Source organism: Arachis hypogaea, chromosome 1 (assembly GCF_003086295.3).
Source record: "Arachis hypogaea cultivar Tifrunner chromosome 1, arahy.Tifrunner.gnm2.J5K5, whole genome shotgun sequence".
Classification (NCBI taxonomy): Eukaryota; Viridiplantae; Streptophyta; class Magnoliopsida; order Fabales; family Fabaceae; genus Arachis; species Arachis hypogaea.
Genome location: NC_092036.1, coordinates 95,934,331 through 95,946,624, shown reverse-complemented (window position 1 = coordinate 95,946,624; position 12,294 = coordinate 95,934,331). Strand labels below are relative to the sequence as shown.

Below are 12,294 nucleotides of genomic sequence, written 5' to 3'. Positions count from 1 at the left end.
AGATTAGAGTAAAGTATCGTTTTTGTCCCCAACATTTGGGGTAAGTTCTATTTATATCTCTAACGTTTAAATCGTCTTATTTGTATCCCTAATGTTTATAAAAGTGATTCAATGTTATCCTACTATCAATTATACTAATAAATCAGTCATTTGGATGTATTCATTTTTAATTAGATCTCACTTGGATGTGTTCGATTTTAATATTATACCCATTATTTGTGTTTAGATTCAATTATGTTCCTAAAAAAGTGAATTATGTAAATATTGTAGAAATTAGTTTTAACTTTTGATGAACTATTTTTCGGAGTGGATCATCGATTTTATTCGAGACATTCAAACTAAAGTGTTCATGATGTGTAATTGATAGCAGGATAATATTGAATCACTTTTACAAACGTTAAAAATACAAATAAAATGATTTAAAAATTTACCCCAAATATTAGGGACAAAAACAATACTTTACTCATTTAAAGATCCATTTGCCTTTTTTTTTTATCTAAACTTAATTATTAAAATGACCTGTCATACTTTGTATCTAGGAAAAAAAATCTAAGGAGAATCAAGTAAATAGAGTATGAATTTATTCGGAGTTTGGGAAGTAGCAAATGGAGATGCCGTGTGTCTCTATCAATTTTAGTCGTTGATAGTGGTGGGTGCTACTGTTACATGACAAAGCCAACGCTTTTTGCTTTTTCCCTCTTTGCCCCTCAAACCTCTGAATTTCAGAAAGATCTGCTTTTGGTTTTTGCAGGCAAGTAAGTAAGTACCGTGCCGTGAGCAATTCCATGACTCTTTCATGAAGTAGCTACTAGTTCTGTGTGCCTCTCACTCCACGCACTCAAAAACCTAAACACTCTTCAATTCATTCATTCACTCACTCGCATTGCGCAGATGAATTCTCTGCTTCTTGGTTCTTTTCCTAATAAAGCTTCACTAGTTACCCCTGGTATGCTATGCTATGTGTAATGTTGTTTTGTAACTAAAAATGACAATGGAATCTGCAACTGAGATGTATTCGAATCTAGTAGCTTCTTCTATTCTTCTTCGTTTTTCTTTTTCAGTAATTGGAGGATGAAAAATTGATTTATTTACTGTGAAGTGTGTACATAAATAGTTTTCGGTACTCCTTCTTTAATTTTTTTTCTTTTTAATTAATTTTTCAGGTGGAAGTTGTTGGAGGAGTAAAAATTGGACAAATAATTGTTTGACTAGTATGTTCAGGATCTCATATAGACCCATACCTATACTTCTCTTTAGCTTAATTGTTTATTATTTTTTTTGTTTCAGTAAACTTGATAAACACGAATGGAAAAAGAAAAATGGAACGATTTATGAATATATAAATCTTCAGCTGTCATGATTTAATGACTATTAGCAGTTTAGCAATACTCTTTTTAAGTTTACTTGTGGTATGACATTGTGGCTATGATAATGATATCAGTTAGTTGAGTAATTAACTCTCTTCACAGGGTCCTAGCTTTTCCCTTTGATAATAATTATGAAATTCATGCTTAGGAGATTCTTTCTTATGATTTATTTTACAAGAAGAAATAATTTATATTTGGAGGTGTTCTTTGCTGTCTCTGCTACTAACATCCACCAGTTGGTACTCTAGGTTCTTACGCACCACCAACAGCTTCATGGCCCAAAAGGAAGATAAAAAAAGAATATAATTTTCTGAGGTTTAAGCAGTCAAGTTTAGTATTTCGTTGTGAAGGCATTGAGGGAGGGCCTACATGCCAAGAATGTAACAGAAAACATATTGTGAAAGCGACCTCTGGGCAATCTTTTGAATCTGAACCTCCAGCTTTTGATTCAAAAAGAATTTTGACCTCTGTTAAAAATTCATTGGATGCTTTCTATAGGTTTTCCAGGCCACACACGGTTATTGGCACCGTAAGTTGAACCTCTTCTAGAATTTTTCTTTTAAGATAGTACATGGATGGTATGGTTAATACTTTAATTTATTTGTTTGAACCAGTTTTCTGGATTATTGTAATATTCTGATTATTTTAAAACTGACCACTTTATCTCTGTTTGCATAGGCATTGAGCATAGTTTCTGTGTCTCTCCTAGCAGTGCAGAAATCATCAGACATATCTCCTCTATTTTTTACTGGTGTGTTGGAGGTGAGCCACTGAAGTGTGTTGTTTCTCTTAAATGGCTAAAAGTTTCTGTTATTTCCTTCTAGTCTAGTAATGCATTTTGGAGTTTTCTTCGTTTCAGGCTGTGGTAGCTGCCTTGTTTATGAATATTTATATTGTCGGATTGAATCAATTGTCAGATATTGAAATAGACAAGGTATGGATCTTGCTAATAGAAATAAAAATCTTGGTGACTAATAAATGCTTTTCTTTTGTACTTGGCTTCTGAATTATTCAAGTAGAATTGCTATGTGATTTATCAGTTAACTCACCAAAGTAGGATAGTCAAAAGCCTATATATTGGGTGTGAACAGTTGTTCCTGCAACTTGAGCACGGAACAGTTAATATGATTTTGACCACCATATTATGGTTTAGATATTATTGTAACTTTGATGTGGTTATAAGTTATAACAACACACAACTTTTTATAGCTGTCAAACTTTTCCAGGGAAATTCCACGTGGGTTGTCTTATTATTGATCTGTATATCTTATTGCAGATAAACAAGCCATATCTTCCATTGGCATCCGGTGAATATTCCATTGGAACTGGTGTCACAATTGTTGCATCGTTTTCATTGCTGGTACCATATAGATTCAATACTTTTTCCAAAACAAGCTTTACTGAAATGGTGGAAAGAGGCTTACTGCTTTGTTCTCTTTTACAGAGTTTTTGGCTTGGTTGGATTGTAGGTTCATGGCCGTTGTTTTGGGCTCTTTTCATCAGTTTTGTGCTTGGGACTGCTTATTCAATTGATGTGAGAGTTTCTTTTTCGTTTTTTTTTAAAGACCTCATTTTCCCCACAATATATTATTCAAGGTATAATACTTGAATGGTCATCATACATTGTCTTCATTTTAAGAGTCTACATGTTCAGCATATTACTTGCATTATCAAATTTTGAAGCCATAAATGTCAAACAATATCCACTTGTCTTGGTTTTTCTTTAATAAGAAAAGAATGTGTTAGTTGCAAGTTGAATTTAAGAGTTAAAAAGTATAAATAAGGATCCTCGCCAATAAATCCTGATTTTGGAAAAAATTATTGTGCGACATCACTAATCTGTTTTTAGCGTTGTTTTCCAAATTTTCAGGTGCCACTCTTGAGATGGAAGAGATTTGCAGTGCTTGCTGCAATGTGTATTCTAGCTGTCCGTGCAGTAATTGTTCAACTTGCTTTTTTCCTTCACATGCAGGTTTTGTTCCAGTAGCCTTTCTACACATGACAGCAACAAGTCATTATCTAAAGTTTTGGGGGTTGGCTTAGTTGAATTCATGACATACTATAGTATATGAAATCACACGCAACATGGAAAACATATTTTTGCTAGCTAGTACTAGGGAGTTTGATTCATTTGTCTCACTTTTCAATCCAGTAAGTGAATCTTCCCCAAGAAGTCTGATGGTTTTGGTTGCTAATTCATGTGACATTGTCTAGACCCATGTGTACAAGAGGCCAGTTGTGTTTTCAAGACCACTGATTTTTGCTACAGCATTCATGAGTTTCTTCTCTGTAGTTATAGCATTGTTCAAGGTTCGAGCCTCTAATTTCTTAGAATTTGGATTTATTTAACATAAGATGTGTGTGTAATGCAATTACTGCATTTCATGTAGGATATACCTGACATAGAAGGAGATAGAATATTCGGCATCCAGTCGTTTTCAGTACGTTTAGGTCAGCAGCGGGTATGCTCTTCAAATTGCACATTTCAGCCAACTTGGTTATGCCTACTCTATTCCTTGGTTGTCACTAACTAATCTTTTGCAGGTATTTTGGATTTGTGTCTCACTCCTTGAAGTTGCTTACGGAGTCGCCCTCATGGTGGGAGCAGCTTCTCCTTGCCTTTGGAGCAAAATTATCACGGTAAGGTGCTTGTTATATGTATGGTCTACAGTATCGATGTGCTATATTCTGGGAACTGAGACTTTGGTTTTGAACAAGTGTAGACTCCAGTGGGTTACAGACTTGCAGTAGATATATAGTTTACCTCATTCTATGGCTACCTTTTTACTATGGTTGTTAGTTCTTAACAGTTTTTTCCCCACTCATGTCTCCCTCAAATATAAGAGCTTATTCACCGATTCATGTTTGGCAGAGTTCATGGGAGTGGACCAAACTCAAATTTTGCTTAATATTTATCAACTTGGATAAAATATCCAACCTTATATCATTTTGATCTTGATATTTGTTGTAAAGTTAAAAGTGATCTTTATAAGAGGCAAGTTTTTAGGAGGAAAGTTGCATTTCACAGATTGGTATTGATTGAATGTATCAGCAGTGTCTGAAATGTATTCTATGCCCCAATGTTTTAGGGCGTGGGACATGCTGCTATGGCTTTAATTCTCTGGTTCCGTGCCAAATCTGTAGATTTCAAGAACAAAGCTTCCATAACATCCTTCTACATGTTTATCTGGAAGGTAATTTCAGCTGCCTTTTGTTCATCCTTTGTGGTTGTGGAGTTCATTTTCCATAATTGTTCAAAATCATATCTTTTGAATGAAACCTTCTTCAAGTTTTGAATTCTTAGCGAAACCTTTTTAAGCCGCTATTGAAAGCACAAGACCGAGGTGGAACATGATGTGTTCTTTGTTGTTGCAGCTATTTTATGCAGAGTACTTGCTCATACCTTTAGTTAGATGAGTATGGGGCGTCACCCAATCATAGCCGTGAAAATAGTTTTACAATTACATAGTGCTCACAGGCCATCATCATACATGAGAGATGAGCCTACAATTTTATTAAGTTTTAACTGGAATTGTAAATGAAATATGATTTGTTAACATTGATTTCTGTTTGGTACTCACAGATTTCTCATTACATTTTATGGACCTGTTACTTTTTCTTGGAATGTTTTATTATAATCTCATATTTTGTTTCCTTTAATGTGGTCTCATTATTCCTGTCTGCCTTTTGTTTTCTTGATCGTCTTCGTGCAAATAAGTTGATTAGTTGTCTGCTATTAGTTGAAATACCTAAGAAAAATAATTGGTGGATCTCATTCATCTTTCTGATTATCCTCCTAACTTCTGAAATATCCATTTGTTTCTTTTAAGAAAAAATCAAATCTTAATAGAAGTTTATGCCCCAAAATAATGATGATGGTAGATCGTTCCCTCGTGATTTTTGCTTTCTTAGAGTGGACGAGTCAAGCATATGCCAGTTATAATTAAATCTTTGAAGGATCTTATACATTTTAAGGAACTCCTATAGTGTCTCCAACAATAACATGTAAGGGAAATTGCAATTGAGGAATGTTGATTATAGCTCCTATATTGATATTAAATTAACTTCCAATAATCCAATCCTTGCCATATTATTATGGATTAATTATTTTTTTGTCCTTCTTAAATTTATGTTTTGTGCAATTAATATTTAAATATTAAAAATATGTAGGTAAACTCTCGAGTTTTCAAAATTATGTAAGCAAGCCCGAGTTTTTCAAAAGTATGAATAAATCGACTACGTTGACAACTTTTTTTTAATCACAACAAAATCCAAAGTGTTAAAGTTGTATATTTGGAAAAATTTAGATAATAATTTGCATATAAGTATATAACTCAAAGTCTAAGAAAGCATAATACACTTATTTTAGATAATATGCAAATTTCGAAGTTTTTCATCGATTACTTCACACACTTTTTAAAATTCATAAACTAAAGTTTATAAGGTAGTAAAGTAAAATTAATTGGATGTGAATATAAAAAGATTGAAACTCAAGTGCCGTTAACTGTTAATGTTGCAAGTGTGAGGAGTGTTGAAGTTAGTCGCACATCAAAGAAAGCAAGGAAGAGTGATGAATTTATAAGATGAGAGATCCATTTACTTGACATCTTAAGGTTTTGAGTTGGATGTGATGTCATCTCATTTTATGTTCTCTCACTTGATTCCTCCCTGAAGTCTCTCGGTTGTCGAGAGCTCTCCACAGTTGGTATAGAGCCGATGGTTAATCGGACTGGTGACGTGTCTCACACCTTAAGGTTTTGGTCCAACATTAACTTCATGTGAAATTGATAATTCGAAATTAAATAATTTCACAGATTTGACGAAATTCCTCGTGTCATCTGAGTTTTCGCAGTATAAAAACAACCCCCCAAAAGTCAAAAACTCATTTGATGATCTTAAGTTCTTAACCCATCCAGGGTCCAGGTACCATTTTAGTTTTTTTTTTTTTTAAATTAGACAACCCAGCATCAATTAAAACGGCCAAAACAAACGACTGAATCATTTCGTTCAGCTTACAAAGCTACAGTTTTTCCCTCTCGTCCAAAAAAAAAAAGCAACAGTTATTCCCAAAACGACAACGTCCAAAGACAGAATAAAGAAATATAGGCGCCGTTTTCAGAACGCGAAAAAACATAAACCCTACTTCTCTACTTCTCCATTTCTCCGAGTTCACTATTCTGTTTTCATTCGATTACTCTTCCGGCAATCGTTCTTCCTCCAATGGCATCTCCTCCTCCTTCGTCGTCGGAGGCCGCAGCTCCAACTCCAACTCCTTCTCCGTCGGCGGCCACAGCTCAAGCTCTCGGCGGCGAGCTAAGCAAGAAGTGAGTTCCCCAACTCGTTTCATCTCCAGCGCAATTTGCTCTTCACCTATCACCACTTTCTTCTGTCGCAGGAAATTTCATATAATTTTATTTGGTTGGTTTTGTTTTCAGTGCATTAAAGCGTGAACTGAAGATCAGACAGAAAGAAGAAGAGAGAAAGCGCAAGGAGGAAGAGAAGGCCAAAAAGGTAAATTAACCTCCTTCATTTCCATTTTCTTCTCTGCATTATGTAGCAATATGCAATTTTAACTTTATAAATTGATAACTGTAGGCAGCAGAAACTCAAAATGCTCAAGCTAACAAGCCTGCATCTGCTGATGATGAAGATATGGACCCCACTGTAAGTTCCATTGCAGCACTGCAATGGTTTTCAATAGTGATTTGATTTTCTGAAATATTCCATATCTTTTTGGGTGCAGCAATACCTTGAGAACAGGCTCAAGTACCTTGCAGCTCAGAAGGCTGAAGGGATTAACCCATACCCGCACAAGTTCTCTGTGACCATGTCAATTAGTCAATACATTGACAAATACGAATCATTGGAAAAGGGGGAGCACCTTGAAGATGTCTCTGTCTCTTTGTCTGGTACTACCCCACCTTCTAATTCTTGGCATTGTATTTTCTGTGGTTTGTTTTTGTTAATTTATAACTTCTTAGTTTGTATGTTTGAATTCTAGGCCGGGTCATGGTTAAACGCCCTTCGGGCTCCAAGCTTGTCTTTTATGACTTGCATGGTGGCGGCTTTAAGGTCCAGGTTATCGCTGATGCAAGGTACAAAATGTAACTGCTGTTTTTACCGTTATGGCCATTAGTTTCAAATTTAGAAAGTAAATGTGAATCAAGAGGTAACATATGCTATGTTCTGTTGTGTTGCTTGGTACTTTGGCGCTTGACCAACTTGAAAGCAGTTTGATTTTTGTGATCAAGTTATTTATTTATTTTTTGTGTTTTTTTTCCTTTATTGTATTTTTACTATATATTGTTTATGCCGTTTCTTTCTATTCTGGTTGTGCTTTCATAATAGGACTAAACCCGTTTACATCTGTGGGATGCAGTAAATCTGACTTGGGTGAGGCCGGATTTTCCAAATTCCATTCTAACGTCAAACGTGGTGATATTGTTGGTGTTACCGGGTTTCCAGGTTTGAATGTTACAAACTTCCAGCTTGCTCAAATTTTCCACTGTCTGACTTATTATCCTTTTGGGTTGTTTTCATATATAATTTATACTATCCATCATCAGATGCCATAAATTCTTGCATTGAGGAGAATGAGTTTTTTGCATATCCATAAATCTTGTTTTCCTTTGTTCACTTGTTCAGGGAAGAGTAAGAGGGGAGAGCTCAGTATTTTCCCCAAGACATTTGTAGTGCTGTCTCATTGTCTTCATATGATGCCAAGGCAAAAATCTGCTGCTGCTGCTGCAGATGCAAATTTGATGGTGACTATAATTTCTTTCGGTGTTTTATGCTGTTTGAAGTTTATTTCATAGATAATGACATTCTTATTTATTTATTATATGCAGAAAGATCCATGGGTACCAGGAAAAACTAGGAATCCCGAAACATACATCTTGAAGGATCAGGTATTGCTAGCATGTAAAATAACTTGATAGTTTCCTCCACTGTTCTAGATTTATTTTCCTAATTTTACGAAATATTTTTGGTTAGTAGCTACTGTGAAAGTGTTAGTGTGCACCATTCCAGAATGAATTGAAATAGATGGATTCATGGCATTATCCATTCTCTTTTGTCATTGGTATCCATTTTTTTATTACCCGACGTAAAAAGTTCTTGTTATTCATGTCACCATATGCATGTTTGTATTTGAAACTTACCAAGTCAACCACATAAACTTCTGCTCATTATTTTACGAAGACCTACCCCTTTTCAGTTTTGCATGTATGATATCATTTTCAAATCGAACTATATTATTCTGACTTTTTCACCTAAATGAGTAAATATATCAATCATATTCTTAAATGAATTTGATAGAAATTTCAATATTACAACATGGGCCTCTGAAATTTGCTTAATTTCCCACTAAAATACAAATTTAAATCCCGAATTCTACTTTTTCTTACTTACATCAAGTTGAAACAAGAAGTTTTATCTCCTGTTTCTGTCTTTCTCTTAATTATGTCACTAATGACTGATTAACCATAGTTCTCTTTTACAATAGAATATCCAATTTAACTATCTTTGTTTATTAGGAAACAAGATATCGTATGCGCCACTTGGATTTAATGTTGAATCCGGAGGTCCGAGAGATATTTAAGACCAGATCTAAAATCATAGCTTACATCAGGAGGTTCCTAGATAACCTTGATTTTTTGGAGGTTAGTTGTCTGGTTATTCTGAGGCCATCTGCACTTTTATTTTATTTAATTTTATTTATTTATTTTTTCCCATCCTTAACCTACATTTTTTGGCTACTATCAGGTTGAAACACCTATGATGAATATGATTGCTGGTGGAGCAGCAGCTCGTCCATTTGTCACTCATCACAATGAACTCAACATGAGATTATTCATGAGAATTGCTCCAGAACTTTATCTGAAGGAGCTGGTTGTTGGTGGCCTTGATCGTGTTTATGAAATTGGTAAACAGTTTAGAAATGAAGGTATAGATTTGACGCACAATCCAGAGTTCACTACATGTGAGTTTTATATGGCTTACATGGACTACAATGACGTAATGGGGATAACAGAGCAAATGTTGAGTGGTAAGATTTTAAGAAGTTAGCAGTTTTGGTTGCTATTATGGGTCTTATCTTAAATAAGTAATGTTTCATCCAAATGATGTGGAAAAAATTAAATAGGTATGGTCAAGGAACTTACAAAAGGAAGCTATAAAATCAAATATCATGCGAACGGGATTGACAAGGATCCTATTGAAATAGACTTCACTCCACCTTTCAGGTCCGGTGTAAATTTGTTATTCATCAATGGCAGTGATTCTATCCATTTATATTTTGAGAATTTATTGATTTCCTTTCTCCTGTTATTACAGAAGGATTGATATGATTGAGGGACTGGAGAAGATGGCAGGCCTAAGTATTCCTAAGGACTTGGCGGGTGAGGAAGCTAATAAATATCTGAGGGATGCTTGCTTGCGGTATGACATTAAATGCCCTCCCCCGGAGACAACTGCTAGATTGTTGGATAAAGTAAGTCATGTTCATTTCAGTTGTTCTTTTGGACTATAATATCGTTCAAGTTTTTCCTACTTTAGAAAAGTGGACTTGTAGCTTCATTTTTCCTAAAGTTTTTCTTGTCATATTGCAGCTCGTGGGTCACTTTTTGGAAGAAACGTGTGTCAATCCCACATTCATCATAAATCATCCTGAGATCATGAGTCCCTTAGCAAAGTGGCACAGATCTAAACCAGGCCTGACCGAACGTTTTGAATTATTTGTGAACAAACATGAAGTAAGATTTCAACAATTATTACTTAGATGTAAATGAATGAATATATGCCCTGTTTTCAAAGTTTTTCTGTTTATTTCCAGCTCTGCAATGCATATACTGAGTTGAATGATCCTGTAGTACAACGTCAGAGATTTGCTGAACAATTGAAGGTTGGTTATGGTATATGATGCAATTATAATGTGCTGAAATGGTTCTCCACTCAAACTGTTTTCATAATTGTTTTTGCATACGAATAACCATATTCATTTTATGTGTGCCTCTTCTTTATTTCAGGATCGGCAATCCGGTGATGATGAAGCAATGGCCTTAGATGAAACCTTCTGTACGGCTCTCGAGTATGGTCTGCCTCCAACTGGTGGTTGGGGTTTGGGGATTGATCGACTCACCATGTTGTTGACGGACTCGCAAAATATTAAGGTTCATTCAGTATCAAGATTACTGTTTTTTCTTTTTCTCCTTTTTGCATCCACTTACCATCTTCATTCCTTTTGCTTCACAGGAAGTTCTTCTTTTCCCTGCCATGAAACCTCAAGATTAAACCCCATTTTCATGCTTTGTAGGTTTCTCTTCTTTTCAATACAAACAAGAATTCATTTCTTAAACAATACTGTTTTAATTTCATTGCTAGATTATTATGTTATATGGTCATTTACGTAGTTTGATTGGTCATAATTACTATCAGATTACATTGTTTAGAATTTTTTTTTTAATTATTTAAGCTATTAGCTACCTATTTCTATTTGTGCCCCTAATATAGATCGGGCCCCTGACTGTTATTTAAGAAGACGGGTAATGCTACGGTGACGAATTCAAATTTTTTCTATAATGTGAGGAACTTATGTGTCAAAACTCTGAGTTTGACGCCTAATATTGAAACAGGCGAAATACATGTGGCAGGTTTCTGATTCTCACTGCCTGCTATAATAGACGCGTCAGTATTTGTTTTCCTTTTAGCTGAAGTAATTAAGTATAATTCTATTATTTAACTTCTGATTTAATTTGTGGGCTTTTCTGGATTGAGATGGACTGATTGGATTCCAAAAATCACTCTATTAGCAAACAATGCATTTTGGATAATAATAATAATAACAATAATAATAATAATAAAAAATTAGATAAGTGTTGTCTAGAAATTAAAATGTGTTTTATATATTTTTGTTTATCAAAAAGTGGTTGGAGCCAATAATTCTTTTTGTTGCAAATTAATCACGAATGATCAAAATGATATTACAATAAGAATTGTGGTTCATTTTTATATTGTATTATTATTTGGGGTCAATAACGCAGAATTTAAGTACTACACGAGATAAAATCTAATTACTTTTAAAATAGAATGCAACTACAAAAGGAAGAAAGAATTTTTGAAAGAATTACTACTATTGTTATTATTAATTATCATTATTATTATTTTATTTTCTCATGACCCAGATATATTGTTGCCAAAGTGCCAATTGATAATTTTTGACCCAATAATCCATTTCGACCAAAAAAAAGTCCACAAATTAAATTAAGACATTAAATAATATTATATTTAATTACTTTAGGAAACAAATTCTAACACATCTGTAGCAGCTAAAGAAAATCAAAGACCTGCTGCATGTATCCCACTTTTAGAAAACAGGTGTCAAACTTAGATTTTAGACACATAGGTTCCTCACATGTAGAAAAAATTTGTTTTGCTCACCGGAGCATAACCCTAAAAAGACCCCGGGGGGATCGAGCACATTATATTTATAAGGGTGTGCTTGCATAATTTCTCTAGAAGTTGATTATATATATATTGAAAGATAATTCTTATCAATTTTTTCCAACAAGTTTTAAAATAAAAACTTTCGTAAAAAGTTTGCTAAATAGATCAAATTATTTAGCTTATTTGGGGGGGGGGGGGTCAAAAAATGTATTTTTGTTGAAGGTCGAATGTTTTCTATTTGCTTTTGCTATGCGCTTTTCAAAAATCCAACATGTAAGCCTATCAGTGTGCAATTCTCATCTCACATTATGAAGGATGAACAACCCTTTGTTTTCAACTTTACAGGCTTTTACCAAAATCCTCAAAAACTCTCAATCCAATTCAACTCTAATCATACCAATTTCAATCCTAAACACTCTTCCACATTTTCAACCACTCATCTATCAATTTCCAACCATCCAAAACCCAACAATTCAATTTCAAA

At 34.3% G+C, this 12,294-nt stretch overlaps 2 protein-coding genes across 7 annotated transcripts; both read left to right on the top strand.

Annotated features, from left to right (window-relative positions):
- The first annotated feature begins 557 nt into the window (after positions 1-557).
- Positions 558-5,027, top strand: LOC112697918 (homogentisate phytyltransferase 1, chloroplastic). 6 transcript variants are annotated; one of them, XM_072200009.1, is made up of 14 exons: positions 558-649; positions 752-946; positions 1,164-1,211; positions 1,616-1,896; positions 2,046-2,129; positions 2,227-2,301; positions 2,644-2,727; positions 2,812-2,901; positions 3,238-3,339; positions 3,582-3,677; positions 3,758-3,829; positions 3,912-4,007; positions 4,457-4,561; positions 4,743-5,027. In XM_072200009.1, the coding sequence occupies exons 2-14, from the start codon at positions 892-894 to the stop codon at positions 4,782-4,784; spliced, it is 1,230 nt and encodes a 409-aa protein (XP_072056110.1). In that variant the 5' UTR covers positions 558-649; positions 752-891; the 3' UTR covers positions 4,785-5,027. The 6 variants fall into 6 exon arrangements, with proteins under 6 accessions (XP_072056110.1, XP_072056118.1, XP_025607098.1 ...); XM_072200017.1 differs by lacking the exon at positions 1,164-1,211 and having other exon boundaries at positions 599-649; XM_025751313.3 differs by lacking the exon at positions 558-649 and having other exon boundaries at positions 667-946.
- Positions 5,028-6,296: 1,269 nt separating this feature from the next.
- LOC112697911 (lysine--tRNA ligase, cytoplasmic) lies at positions 6,297-10,853 on the top strand. The gene is made up of 16 exons (XM_025751283.3): positions 6,297-6,691; positions 6,803-6,878; positions 6,963-7,031; positions 7,111-7,276; positions 7,369-7,462; positions 7,747-7,832; positions 8,013-8,131; positions 8,216-8,275; positions 8,903-9,028; positions 9,132-9,414; positions 9,511-9,610; positions 9,702-9,858; positions 9,977-10,120; positions 10,201-10,269; positions 10,394-10,537; positions 10,620-10,853. Exons 1-16 carry the CDS (start codon positions 6,588-6,590, stop codon positions 10,656-10,658), a joined length of 1,836 nt encoding a protein of 611 aa, XP_025607068.1. The 5' UTR covers positions 6,297-6,587; the 3' UTR covers positions 10,659-10,853.
- Positions 10,854-12,294: the final 1,441 nt, after the last annotated feature.